Here is a 15,031-nt window from a genome sequence, read left to right on the forward strand (position 1 = left end):
GCAACACAAATCCTTAACACCTACTGAGACACAATATGAAGATGTTAGAAGAAATGAAGACCCCGATCATGCATTTGCATCAAAAGATTATGATCGTGTTTCAGACCTCATACAACCTGGTAGTTTAATTCAATTTATTGTTTATAACTTTAAATTATATATTTTTATGTATTTTCCTATAATTTATGATTACATATTTGAATTATAAATTCTAACAAGTTTTATTTCTACACATTGTACTTAAATTTGTTTTATAGGATATGTGTATGCTGTTGTTGCACAGGAGGATAATGATGAGCAGGATGAGTATTGGCTAGCTATATGTGTAGAACCTAAGAAAAAGTTGATACGTGATCAAGTAGATGATGATGGTTTTCAGTATCCAGTTGGGTCTATTGTGGTGGTTGGTACATGGCTACGCAAATACTTAACAAGAAGGAATGGCTTACCAGCTTATGAAGACTACCAATCAGAAAAGAAGATTATACACTATTCTCATTTGGTGGTGGCAACAAACTTCAAATTAGAAAGATACAAAGGTAGACCTGCTAATAAGGTATTGTGGACACTTTCAGTAGAAGAGCATGAGGCAATCATAGACGCATTGCAGAAGAGAGAGGATGCAGATGGTACATTAGGTTGAATCAAATTTATATGCATGTAAGTTTGTGTTACTTGTCCCTTTAACATTGTATTTGTCTACATTTCATACAATTTTGGTTTCATAAACAACATTGTATTAGTTATCTTATTCTTAATGTTATTTTGTGCACATTGTAATTGTGTTACAATTGAATTCTATTTTTTTATGATATATTTATTTTATTCTTTAATCTCTTCATAGATTAATTGTAAGTTCAAAGATAGAACTATGTCTTAAATATGACCTGACTCTATATTTATCATTGTATGACAAATCTATATTTATAGTGTACTTTTTTTATTTTAGTACGATGAAGTCCATGCTTTTCATACCACTACTATCCACACTAATAAACCATCAATACACTAGTAAAGTAGTGTGGTCAACTTAAGAGGAAAGTCGATACTATGTTTGTAGCTTCCTAATGGTTAGCCTTAGTTCCATCAATCTATTGGATTCCTCTATGAGATTCATTTATAATTAATAATCCTTTTATATAATCATGACAATCATGATTCCTCTATGAGATTCATTTATAATTAATAAGTCAATACTTGTGTGAACTCTTTTAAATATTTAATCATGATAATTGTTTTTCTTTGTCCCTTTAACATTGTATTTGTCTACATTTGATACAATTTTGGTTTCATAAATAATATTGTATTAGTTATCTTATTCTTAATGTTATTTTATGCACATTGAATTATAAACTATTGCACTATAAGATGATCAATCACAGTGTTAATATATAAAGTCATAAATAGATCACATAACAAGTCATAAATAATAAGTCCTATATACAATCACATAACAATTCCTGATGACATAATAACAAGTCTTGAAATAATAATTTAATAAGGAAATGACATTAAAACAAGTCCAAATAACATAATAACAAAATAATGTATCACATATATAATCACTAGAGTGCGCCAAATCACATAACACGACCTGATATCATAATAGCAAGGAAATGACATAATAAAAATTCCTATATATAATCACATAACACATAACAACAAGTCCTATATATAATCACATATTAACAAGTCTCGGGATAACATAACAAGTGTCATCATAAAAAGTCCACAATACAATAACATGACATGATCTAAAATATACAATCTAAGAACTCGCGTGCATCTCATCTGCAGTCCTCTTCACTCCACGTGAAGGTGGCTGAGATGAATCATACTGCTGCACATGGTCCTGAGATGCACCATCCCGTGTCTATGCAATATCAATGTCTCCACCCTCCTGTGTAGTATCAGTGACTCCACCCTCTTGTGTAGTATCAGTGTCTGCACCCTCCTGTACATTATTAAAATATTTTACATGAGAAGAAGATTTAACATGAGAAGAAGTTACTTGCATAATTCACTTATAAAGTAATTAAATACTAAAAAATTTAAAATAAATTACCATACGATTGTGCTCTACAATGCCCTCACTGGTACGTGGAGGTCCACTATCATGAACAAGAAAAGTGGTCATAGCCAAGTCCTGCAAAAAAAAACATTGTACATCAATTTTGATAATCCCTATAAAAGCCAGGTACATAGTATAAACAAATTAGAAAATCATCGTTCCTCAAATGATAATGTCGATTGTTGCATCTAGCTCAACCCCATAGCCATACCAATATTGGTAGTGGTGTGGACCTGAACAACATATATAAAGCATGAATCAAACTTGTATATATACATAAATTATAAAGTGTATATATATATATATACACACACACACATATACTACAAGATTATCATAGAAAAGCATACATGTGATGCAGGCAAAGTAACTGATGGTCGAAGGTGTACATGTGATGTGCCATCAAACAATCCAAAAGCCTACAATTGCAAAAAATAACGAACATGAATCAAAGTTGTACTTAAATTAGTAAGCATGTAAACACTTCAAATTAATGGATGAAAAACATACTAGTGGTATATGAGGCTAAGCCACAGTGGTCCATGGGTCATGTGAAAAACTACCCACCTCAGTGCTACATGAAGCACCCTACAAAATAGAAAAAACATATCATATGTAAATCATTACATTAAAAAATTTATTGTTTATTTTAAATGTACATATCAATACAATGTATCTATATGAAAGTGCATACCATAAATGGGGCACCAACATCTCTAGGTATTGAGGTAACATGTTGTGGGTTCCTCAATGATGTGGTATGATCCATCCTCTGTTCATAAAAAAATGACTCATGTTATGGTTCACATGTGTATATATAAGGAATTTAATATTGCACTGTAAATTATACAAATAAATTTGGACCTCTGTAGGCTGATCATCGTCTGCCCACAGGAGATCAACATATGAAGAGACGACATCAGCATGTGCAGCCTCCTCGGCATCATCATAACCACCATGGGCAGCATCAACATCATCAAAATCACCATCTCCTCTAGGTGGAGGTGGAGGTGGAGGTGGTACTAGACCTAATAGCTCATCTATCTCAAACTCATCCATCATGTGAAAATAATCTGCATATATATACAAACATGAAAATTTACAATTACAATTACAAACATGAAAATTTACAATTGCAATTACATTGAACATGAAAATTTACAATTACAAACTATTTAATTTACATTTCACCTTAAAAAAAAATGTATAATTAAATACAATTTAGCAACTTAAATATAAAAAAAGGAAATTCACATATAGATCTATAATATTATTAATGGGTGGGTAATAATAAGCATCATTTAAGAAATATTATCCACTTAAATCAAAGTATAAGATGAATTCTACAAAACAAAACATCATAATGCCCATGCAACTCAAACAATACTTTTTAACATCTAAAGATGAATTAACTTATAAGTTCCATCAAAATCATAAAAACAATCATAAGTTAAAGTCATAAGTTATATCTATGAACTTGTCAATACATGTACTATTTTGTTGTGCTCTTTTCTAGAATCATTGGATGATTTAGTGATCACAACTAGTAGTACTACACTAAGTTGAAGCTTGAATAAATGACCCTTTTTTGTGATTTCACATTCTAGTCATTTACTTGGGCATCTTGGCACTTGAAAATGACCATCTTACATAAGATGAATTTGTTTGATATGTTTTATATGTATTGATTTTATTGATCTTTTAAGGTTTTATTTGAGGAGGTATCATAGGTTTCTCTATTCATCCTTTTGTGGTAAAATTAGAAAGGGATAACTATGATTCTTTTGTAAAATGGTATCTTGATAAGTTTTAAGGTGGTGTAATCATTTTCCTTTTATGTATCCAGAGTCATACCTAAACTAGAAATGCTAGAAATTATATAATCTTGGTGTAACATCATTGACCATGTAGGAGTGATTTGATCTAACTTATCAAGATCATGATTCTATGTGTACTGCATTGGATATTGATTTCCCCCACACACTTTGGAATAGAATTTAGGAGATCCATGGAGACCCTCATATCTCTCCATTCCTAGAGGATCCTATTGTAGATTGTTTCATTCCATTTGTACTAGATGAAGATCACATACCCTTCGATGGTGATACTTAAGAGGAAATTTATTATATCATATTAAATAATTTATTTACTTAAGATCAAATTTTATTTACATATTAAATAATTTTCAAAATATATTTTAATTATGTACATCAATTATATCAATTAGAATAAACATTTGGTAATGAAATACAAGGAATTATCATAAAAATTTTAGAATCAATTCATTCTAAATGTAAAATGATACATACACATATAAATATATAATCATTTTTTTAATTTAATATATACTTGGCAAAATAAATTTATGTAGACGTGTAAATTTTTAAGTAATTTAGTGGGGTTTATATAATGAAACCTATCCAAGAAAAATTGTCATATATTAGAATACATAACTCATCTAATTAGATTATTTGGGATAACTATGATTCTTTTGTAAATTGGTTTCTCTATTGATTATTTGGTTGCAATTATTAATCTAAGTATTAGATCATTAATAAAAAATAGTATATAATATAATTTGTAAATATTTAATTACTATTATTATTAGAAATATATTATTATTATGTATATTATTAATGTTGTTTTATATATAATAAATTAATAATAATTAAAACTAATGAATATATACTTAAATGATTAAAGCTAATTCTTTTCCAAGAATCTAATTAGATATAAAAGAAAACTACTGAGTGACGAGGGTAATTGACAATCCTATAATTAGGTATTGCGATTTGAATTTACTCAAACATATCAAATCTAACGGGGTTGATAGGACAAATTAATCACTTCAAAATTTGAAAATCCAATTCAATTGAATAGTTTGGTATGCATCTAGCTCAACATATTTTTCCTTTTGTTAATAATGAAAATAATAAAACCAGTTTAGCTATGGATATTTCTATGTCAATCTTTTCTACAACACTTATACTGCATATCTCACAATTTTTAGTTTGAAAATTAAATGTAATAGCCAATAATACTTACTACAACTTATGGGGCATTGGGGTTCTTTCAAGTGTGTTTTATGTAAGGAAATTAGTGAGATTATGATCATCCTTTTGTGCAATGTGAATTTGCAAAAATAATATGGAATTCATTTTTGCAAAGATGGGTGATTGAATGGACGATGCCACACAATCTCCCTAATATTTTGGACTATTTGAAATTTAATATGTCTAGTCCTATCTTGTGGTTCATTTGGAATTAAACTCCTATCATCATCATTTGGCCTATCTAGCTAGAAAGGAACATGCGAGTTTTCAAGGATAAGGAAAGAGTAGTTAGTACAATATGGGATGTAGTGGAGAGGTCTCTTTGGTCAAACTTGGTAGCGTTCATATTAAGATGATTAGGAAGTAAAGAGGAAGAGATGGCTTGGGTGGATGCTTGGCTGAATTTTAGGTGGCATGGTGGGCCAACAATAGAGGTTGATTGGGTGACCAATCTAGGTGTGGGGCAGAAGGATAAGGATGGGTTTTTTGATGTGAAGCAATTATAAAAGGAACATTAATCCATGGTATCCAACTCAATTGCTTAGGACATGGAAACTTTAAAATTTCTGACACTAAATATAGCCACCATTACGAATGCTTAAGGTAGTTGATAACATAAATGTTTAGGGTTTTAATTAAAGATTATAATTTAGGGTTTAGGGTTTAGGGTTAATCAACCAAGATAGTCAAATTTCTCCTGGGACTTGTTTGTTTTTTTCTATTTAGGGTTTAGTGTTTGTTTTTCTGTTCAGGGTTTATTGTCTGTTTTTTATGTCTAATGTTTATTGTTCGTTTACATTTTTGTTTTTTGTTTTTTCCTATGGTTTTTACTATTCATGTTTTTTGCAATATTTGAAAACTAAAAACTATTTTAAACATGAAATAAAATAAAATAAAAGACGATTTTTGAACTTTAAAACATAAAAAAAAAAAAATAACAATACATTAACATTTTTTTATGAAAAACAATAAAAATAAATAAAATAGAATATAAAAAATAAAACTAAATACCTAGAAGGAGGTAAAAATGGTCTAGAGGGTCAGTTGGGTTGAAGAAAATGGGTACCCGTGCTCCTCAGAAATGCCTACCCGTTTTTCAAATAGTAAAAATGATATAAAATGGTTAAAAAAAAAATTAAATACATTTTAAAAACGGGCACCCGACTTGAAAAAACAGTAAAAATGATATAAAATGGTTAAAAAATAAATTAAATACATTTTAAAAATGGGTACCCGACTTGAAAAAAACGAGTGCCCGTTTAGCTTCGGGCACCCGTTTCTTTATAGCTCGGGTTTCTAGCGGGTTCATTTCCCAACCCGTGGAGTTCCGTGGGATTGGGACCCAACTTTGTGCGTTTACCCTTAATTTTAAGTCTCTTTGTTTACATTTATTTAACTAACAAACATTTATGTTAAAAAAATATTTTATTCCCTATACTTCTCTTTAGTTTAATTAAATACCTACAATTTAATTATTCAATATAAAAATATAAAATAAAAAAAATTCAATTGAAAATTGAAGTCACCACACTTATTAATGAGCCATAAAAAAAATATTAAAAGGAGCCCATTGCAGAATAACTGATTTATATTAAAATATAACATAACACTTTATAAAATTCCATTTCAAAAGCTTGAAATTTTTTATATATTAAATTTATAAAAAATCTGTAAAAGGATTTTGACTGTTAAAATCTTTTATTAAGGATAACTGTTTAAACAAACCACGATATTTTGTAGATCACTAATTAACTAGTTTACAGTGTGCACATTTGACGTTATATCGAACATTAATTTTTAAATAGTCAAAATCGACATACATTTACAAAAAGCTACAAAATTACGGAATGAATTGATAGAAGGGAATGAGGACTATTTGAGTTAAATATAGCTAACCTGAGGAGCCACTCCGTTCATGGCGGCCTCTGTATTGCCCCAAATATCAGTCATAGCTCACCAGTTTGGCTTTAGTTTCGCCCTCATTTTCAAAAAGTAACTTCTTCAACACAGAGAGTGGGTCATATTCCACAGAAAAGTGCACAACAGTTTTAAGGCAGCTGCTTCCTATTTTGACACAATCTGGCATTAATGCCATGAATAAATCTATAATATCTTCATGGCCTTTCATGGATTGCACACCCTCCAAACTTATCCTTCTTTTTCATAACGCTCTTATGCCAGTCATTCAACTCAGGTTTTAATATCTCACTGACAATCTCCTGATGTCCACCATGAACAGCTGCATGCAATGGGGTGACATCCTTTTCATCCCCTATCAGCAACATGAGAGGTATGATATTTAAGCAGAATCTAGACTCACCAAGTATTAGCTGTACTACATCTGCAATCAGGAATTAAACATTTAGTTTTATATATTTTAAGATTTTAGAGTAAAACAGAGTAATAAATCAACAAAGACACAAGATGTGTGAGCTGTTGTCAGGACGCCCTATTCAAATTAGTGGGATCCTACAGATCATTAAAAATTTGTTTTTTTTCTTTTAAATAAATGTTTCTTCTTGAGGTTTTTAAAGATATCGAGACTCTTTGGAAGAATGCATTTCTTGGACTTTCCTTTCACCACAATGTCATCAGCCAGATTGCAAGACAATTTATTAATAATTTCATCCGAAGGTTTAGATGTCTGACTGTTTTCTTCTCATTTTTTTCTTTAAGTTGAAATTCGGATTGTTTTTTCGCCCTTGACCCTTTATATTTACGTTTTACAGAAATTTCCTTATTTTGGAATATTTCAGAACATTCAAGTTCAAATTAAGAAACTTCAAGAAAAGTGCAAAATTCTACATCCAAAGAGAGTTTACATTGCTGGACTTGATGACAATAGTGCATGTGTTTATGGAGAACGACATTTCTTATCATGAGGATATGATTGATTATGCTTAGCTTGTTGATTTGAAAAATTAACTTGATTATGTTAGAGTTGTTGATTTGGAAAATTACAGATTGAACAATGATAGTGTGTTCAAGCAATAGAAATACTCCAGATCAAAATGATGTTTTGGAGTGTATTCAGGGGCTGATGCTCTTTGTGCTACCTCAAATGAAAGCTCGATTCAGTGAGTTGTTTCTTTGTTGTTGCTACAGGTTGCTGATAGTTCTTGCTACTCTTGCTACTTATTTCAGCAGGCCGTTGTTGCTGTTGCTGATCATTTTCTTTCTGATTTTCAGTTCTTTCAGCTGCTGTTCTGTTGCTGATATGCAGCTCTTTTTAATAACTCTGTTGTTGCTTTGCAACTCTCTGTTGTAACCGATCTCTTTTTTTTTCCAATAAAAGAAACATTCAAATGAATTAAGCTGTTTGATATATTTAAATTTATTTTTTTGGGATACTTGTTCAAAAACTAAAATTGATTTGTTCCATGCCTTAAATGGCACAGAGATTTTACTAGTTCAAGCAAGTCAATTTTTAGGTTTAAGTAGTTTCTGAAATCAAGTGTAAGATTAACAGAATGTGATTGGATATGTTAATATTAAACATATCTTATGTAATTGAATCCAGAAATTATTTACCCCTAAGAAAATTAATGTTCGTTGATCAATTCCTATTTAGAAGCTTTAAGTTGTATAAAGAGGTCAACATGACTTGGGTTGGCTGAAGTAACCTCTGCACACTGTTGCTGACTCTTCAAACCCTTTCTTCAAACTACCTAAACTGTGCTAGCCAGTAAGACATTCAAATCATTCCCTACACTATAAATCAAATGGCAGAAAGAGTACTACAGATACATCCAATTGACTCACCACACTGTAAATCAAATGGCAGAAAAAAGATTTATGGAGAAATTGAATGGCAGTTGTTACCAGATATATGTAGTTCCTGGTTGAATCTTATGTTTCAATTATCTTTGCCTCTACCCATTTTTAAGATCACGACTTCTGATACTCTCAAGATTTCTTCATTTAACTTCTGATTTATTTTTAGAAATAGCAATATAAATGTATGTGTGGGAGCGTACCTAGATGTCCTGCATAAGCTGCAGAGTGGAGGCATGTCTGACGGTCCTCCTTTGCCAAAAATCCATAAACCATGGCGTGGCTGCTAACAAAGTCTTCGCTGCTTCCCTGTGATCGTGCTCTAAAGCCATTATTAGGGCAGTCTCTCCAATTTGATTGCGGCTGTATACAGCATACTTGTTAAACCCAAGCAGAATTTTCAAAACCCCAGGTGTACCCTTCTTAGCAGCTTCATGCGACGGCATATTCTTAGCAGAAGTATGAACTGCAGCCAAGCAGGGCTTCACAGTTCACACTACGTATCCATTCAACAACTTCCTCATGTCCTTCTCTTGCAGCGATGTGCAGAGCACTATTTCCTTCAAAAGTAAGTCCCTGGGTCACATGTCGCTGGTTCTCTCTATATATATCTTGAAGGTCTTTCAGTTTGCCCTCTCTGGCAGCAAGGAACAGTTTAAGAAGCATTTTTGTGATTAGGGCTTCCTTTTCTAATGCTTCCCCTCTTTCCCCTGCTACATTTTGTATTGCTTGTAAATGATAGCGAAGGGGAGGGCTTATCTTGCTAATTAAACAATTAATTAGTGACTAAGTGAAAAATTAATAAAATTTAATTATATAATTTTGATTTAGCTATTGGGTGGATTCTAGTCATAAAGATTATTCAATCTTTCATTTGGCAGATTTATCTACCGTTTGTACACTCAGTAAAAACAGTGTCTTCTGTTTTTGAAATGAATTCATCAGAAAGTCCTTAGATAGTTTTTAAGCCGGAGGAGGTCATTTAATTTCACGCTCATCAAAATGTGACAAATCAGTATCTCACAATAACATAAAAATTGTTTTACCTTTGTTTAACTTGATCCGGTTACCAAGAAGCAGAAACAAAGAAGAGACTCCTAATAAGTTGAAGTAGTCCGTTTCTGTGACCTGGCCAATCGGTCACTTCCGTTTTTACTTTGTTTTATTTGTTTGTTTCCCAGTATTGAAGGAATTCTTACTCTGTGGAGACTTGATCACAGATTCACAATGTCACAGGTAAAATGTAAATTACAAACATACAATCTAAAGCAATTTAAGACTGAATATGCTGTTATAATAATGTGTTACATTATGTTTTATACAATGATGTGGTGGATGTGGTGGCACATTAGAGCGTCTTCATTACTTGTCTTTTATGGCAGTGAAGGCATGGATGTATTTGACCTCAGTTAATGTTAAGTTTTGGATGCATTTAACCATAGTTAATATAGTCAAAGTTACTGTTTTGCATGCTGCATATTCCTATCAAACATTCTAGCGACCTTTCAATTTGCACTTGCTATTTTATTCACCATTCAAAGTTAAAAGTAAAGTCATATATTATGTGATATTTTAATAGAAAGTTCTATACTAATTGTATTTTATAGGGTTAGTCTTATCATTTTAATATTCGATCTTCTATTATTGTGTTGGAAAAAATGGTTTTAAAAATTAGTCTTACATCAGTTTTGAAAATGATGTTTAAAATTTGAAATAAAATAGTATAATTGAATTAAAGTTAGAATTATGATGTATATGTAATTAAAGTTTAAAATATGATGTAATTTAATTATTATATGTATTTAATCTTAAAATTAATGAAAGGTCTTAGAATTTGCACAAATTTAACATTTGTTAGGTAATATGTGAAACAAATTGATACAAAATAAAATAAATAAGGATTGCAATGTAGTGTAGTTCCTATCATACTTGGTAGGACAATTTTGTTGAGGGCTTGGTAATGCAACTATGCTTGTTCATACCTAGAAACCCTAAACTATTTGTATAAGTGCAAGGGGTAGTGCAAAAAATCCAATTATTGACTCAATAGGAAAGAAGGTTCCATGTGCCAAGAATAATGAAGAATCGTCAAACAACAAATTGGGGTTTCTAAGCTTGACAAATGTAAAGTCTATTGGTTATAGATTTTGATTCCATTGTTGGAAAACATGCAATAGAAAGCCAATATCAACCTTCCTTCTAATTATAGAGAGAATATGCAACATAGCAAACATAAGGGAAAAGGCAAGGACAAATTGTCATATTTTCTCATAACATTTAATAAGAAAAGTACTACTAATATTGCTACATATGCATAGCGAGCTCAAAATATTACATTCATATCATTCGCAGTATCCAGGTATAATATATGTGTTTGTAGTTTATACCATGCATTGCTACATATAGAATTTTTATACATCTTAGTTGTTTGCTCTTTTCCTTAATATTGTTTTGTTTGCATTCAGGATTTATACGCAATTTAAGTATTGCTTATTAAACATATTATAGCTTAAAATTAAATCAATTTCTTTTTCACCTATAGGGTCAGTCGTTGCATTGTACGATTCAAAGAATTTTAACATATATATGATTACATGATAGCAAGTTAGGTATGTTTATAGCTACTAATGTTTGATGTTTTAGTTCCCTTGGCTTTCGATTTCTTTTAATGCATCTTTCGATTTTAACAATAAGATCTTATAGCATAATAAAAACTATGTAATTTCCTCTTTTTATAGCTTAAAATTGTCTACCTACAAACATTGAAGATTATTTTCATATCATTGCTATTTTCCAAGTATGCTTATATCTCTCAATATTTTATGCCATGTATTACTACATTCACAATTCTTATACAATTTAATTGTTGTTTCTTTTAGTTTATACTCTTTCCTTCTGATTTCACAATTTATGTTCAATTTAACTGTTGCTTTCATAACATTTTATTTTTAAATAATATATAATTTATGCAGTAGGGAAAACAAAGATCCACACACACACACACACATACATACATATATTCATACACACACACACACACACACATACATACATACATACATACATACATACATATACATTCATACATACACACACACACACACACATACATACATACATACTGTAAAGCGGAAAATCGCGGTCGAACCCTAGTTGGTCTCCCCTCTTCTAACTCCGAGGAGAGAGAAGGGAGGTTCGCTAGGATTCGATGGGTTTTCACTTAGGGGGAAGACTTTACATTCAAAAGAGGGGTTGAAACTCATAAGATTCAATCCCACACGATGTAAGATTGGATGCTAAATGAATTTCAAGGGTTTGGAAAGCAAAGCTACCCTCTTTTGTAAAGAATGTTGATTAAGGAAATTAAGCTAAGGATGCATAGAAAGTCATAAAGATTCGCTTATAAACTGAGTTCGGGTTATAGGATGAAGCTGCGGACCTGGAATTAGCAGTAAAATGTCGATACGGCACTGTCCTGCAAATTTGAGCAAAAGTTGTCGGGACGATGGCGCTCGGCGCCACGGTCCTCCGAAAAATCCGCGAAATGAAGGGGGATCTGTTCGTCTCTGCACAAGGATTCTAGATCTTCAATTTCAGCCGCGTACCTGCAACCTACACACAGAAAAGCGAAGACGATTGGGGGGTTAGGGATTAGGGGTTTGCCTTTAGGTCAAACCCCAGTTTTGGAATTAACCAAGAAATGAGCAAGAGCTGTAAATGTAAATGACTGTAAAACAAGTACTAATACCTTGTTCTAAGGATGTTTGTATCCTTATGTGCGAAGGTTTAGATGTTGTATGTTGTATGTTGTATGTTGTATGTTGTAGCATGTAGTATGTGATCTCCTCTTCAATGGTTGAATCCTTGTCTTGAATGCAACACTTAGCCTTGAATGGAGACTTGGAATGCTTGAATGCTTGAATGCTTGAATGCTTGAATGCTTGAGTATAGTTTCCACGCTTTGTACACATATCCTCCTCATATGCCAAATGAGAGAGAAAATGTAGCTTATATACTTGTCAATTAGGGCTGATAAACTGATTTTCCCGACCTTAGGCCGACCAGGGAAGTATATTTCCAAATTGCAATAAAAAAGACCCGATATCACTTAGGAAACCGGGCCCAAAATAGGACCCAGGGACCAGGGCACTGGGCGCCTTGGTCCTGAGGGACCAGGGTGCTGGGCGCTTTGGTCCCACCTCCCGGGACATCAGGGTGCAAGGAGGTTCAGGCCAGGGTGCTTGAAAAATGCAGTTTTCAGTGTCGTGAGCAAGTTTTGGGGTCTCCATTTAGGTTGCGTGTTGCGTCGCCATCATGAAGACCAAAATGCAGTCGAAATTGCAAGTGTCGCATATTTAGGACGCTACATTTAGCCCCCACTTTAGCGGGAGTATGTATGCTCATACTTCCGGTAAAGTACAAGGAAACAACATTGAAAGACTTTCACCACGTCAAGGAGGCAAGATACACCAAGCCCCTAGTGGACTAAGGATCTTACAACTTCGATTGACAAAGTAAAATGGAAGATCACGAGGAAGAACCATGACTGTCAGTAGTAAGGTTCCCTCACTATGAGTCATGCAAAAGAAATACCAAAAATCTTCAAGACAAAGCTAAGTTTGCCAAGAAATTTTCAAGTATCTTTGAAAGGATAGACAGGGTGTATGCCCCCCTACGTTAAAGCGATCGCACACGCCTCAACGGGGGTGATTGTTTTAACGTAGTGATACACATAAGAAATGAGAAAGGAAAAGGAGCACGTTATTGCAAAGATTTAGCCCCCAAGTGTGAGATAAACCCAAGGATAATAGACACAAAACACAAAGCACGAGGTGACTTCGCTTTCCTCGGGGTCAGTATGCTATATGATAAGTCATGTATATATCATATGTATGTATGCATAATTGCTCTTCATTCCCCAATCAAGGAAGGTCACCTAGAAGAAGGGAACACATGTGTCTTTTGAGTCAACATGAGAGAGACCAAAGAGATCTCAATGCTTTGCATCGTCCTCAAGTAGACAACACCAAGGACAACAAATAGAAGAATGAGAATAACATATAGAAGAAGTAACAAAAGAGAGGGGGAGAGAATCTGCTATGCTAATGTAACTAGTCTAGCACGTCATCTACCCCCCGATCTTGCTGATCAATGTTTCGGGAAGGCAGGGAACACGCTAGAGGAGGAACATCCAACACAGCAGATGGAGCTATCACAAGATCCAAACAAGGGCTATGTTCATGTTCCAAGCCACATTGTTCTTGTCTAGGAGCTAGGATAAGTGCTTTAGAAAATTCATTAGATAAATGGTTATCAACATCAACAAGTTCATATTCACTATCAGAAGCAAGAGGAGTAACATTTTCATCATGCATAACATTGTCATCTATATCAAGATTTATAAAAATAGGATCTTTAACTCGCACAGGATCAAGACCATCATGCATCTTATGTTTAGGAGATTTAGGCTCAATATCCGGCTGAGGAGAAAATGGAATAATGCTTGTTGAAGGTGTTTTTGGAGATTGCAAAGTTTGAGAAGCAGTTGCTTGAGCCCTAAGACGACGCTTTCGTCGACGTTCCCATGCAGAACGATTTCGTCTAGTCTTAGTAGGAAGTGTAGAAGATAGAGGAGGAGGAATGTTCTCATCCCTATCACTTGGGTGTTTAGGTTGTGGTCTCTTAGGCTGGATAATAGGAGAAGAAGAAGGTCTCTTCTCTCTATAGAAGGCAGGAGGAGGAACCGCTCCATATAAAGGAGGAGTTTTTGGTTTAGGAAGAAGACCAAGTCCATCATGACGAGGAGGTATAGGTCTATTTTTAGAAGATTTATTAGGCATAGACATAGTCACATCCATAGGGACGGGTTGGGAATCTTCTTGGGGAAAGACATTAGTTTTGTCTTTCAAAGGAAGAATTTCCTTCTCAAGAATGATAGGAATGTCAAGTTTAGGTGCTCTAGGTTCACTTAGAGATAGGATCATATCTATTTTCCACTTTTGATAAGATTTGAAAAGATGATCACTTCGCGGAGGAAGAGATTGGAATTGTTTGGGCCAAAAGTAATCAATAGGAACACTAGAGGTTCTTTCAGCTGGTTTAAAGAGACTATGATTGACAGTAACAACCTCAC

The 15,031-nt window shown here is 33.0% G+C and overlaps 1 protein-coding gene across 2 annotated transcripts; it reads right to left on the minus strand.

Moving 5' to 3' along the window:
- Positions 1 to 1,673: 1,673 nt before the first annotated feature.
- On the minus strand, positions 1,674 to 9,621 carry LOC131064100 (uncharacterized). 2 transcript variants are annotated; one of them, XR_009372457.1, is made up of 8 exons: positions 9,102 to 9,621; positions 7,021 to 7,465; positions 2,936 to 3,144; positions 2,766 to 2,843; positions 2,582 to 2,659; positions 2,422 to 2,490; positions 2,066 to 2,304; positions 1,674 to 1,954 (listed from the first exon to the last, which is right to left on the minus strand). XR_009372457.1 is itself a non-coding variant. In XM_059220268.1 (2 exons), exons 1-2 carry the CDS (start codon positions 9,172 to 9,174, stop codon positions 7,239 to 7,241), a joined length of 300 nt encoding a protein of 99 aa, XP_059076251.1. In that variant the 5' UTR covers positions 9,175 to 9,621; the 3' UTR covers positions 6,915 to 7,238. The 2 variants fall into 2 exon arrangements, 1 of the variants encoding a protein (XP_059076251.1); XM_059220268.1 differs by lacking the exons at positions 1,674 to 1,954; positions 2,066 to 2,304; positions 2,422 to 2,490; ... (1 more) ...; positions 2,766 to 2,843; positions 2,936 to 3,144 and having other exon boundaries at positions 6,915 to 7,465.
- Between the last annotated feature and the right edge of the window lie 5,410 nt (positions 9,622 to 15,031).

This window comes from Cryptomeria japonica, chromosome 5 (genome assembly GCF_030272615.1).
Source record: "Cryptomeria japonica chromosome 5, Sugi_1.0, whole genome shotgun sequence".
NCBI lineage: Eukaryota > Viridiplantae > Streptophyta > Pinopsida > Cupressales > Cupressaceae > Cryptomeria > Cryptomeria japonica.

Bases quoted from the DNA above. Each gene is read 5' to 3' on its own strand.
- LOC131064100 (XM_059220268.1), bottom strand. From the start codon at position 9,174: ATGGTTTATGGATTTTTGGCAAAGGAGGACCGTCAGACATGCCTCCAC. The intron at 7,466-9,101 runs GTACGCTCCCAC...TCCTGATTGCAG, and splicing joins AGCTTATGCAGGACATCTAG to ATGTAGTACAGCTAATACTT.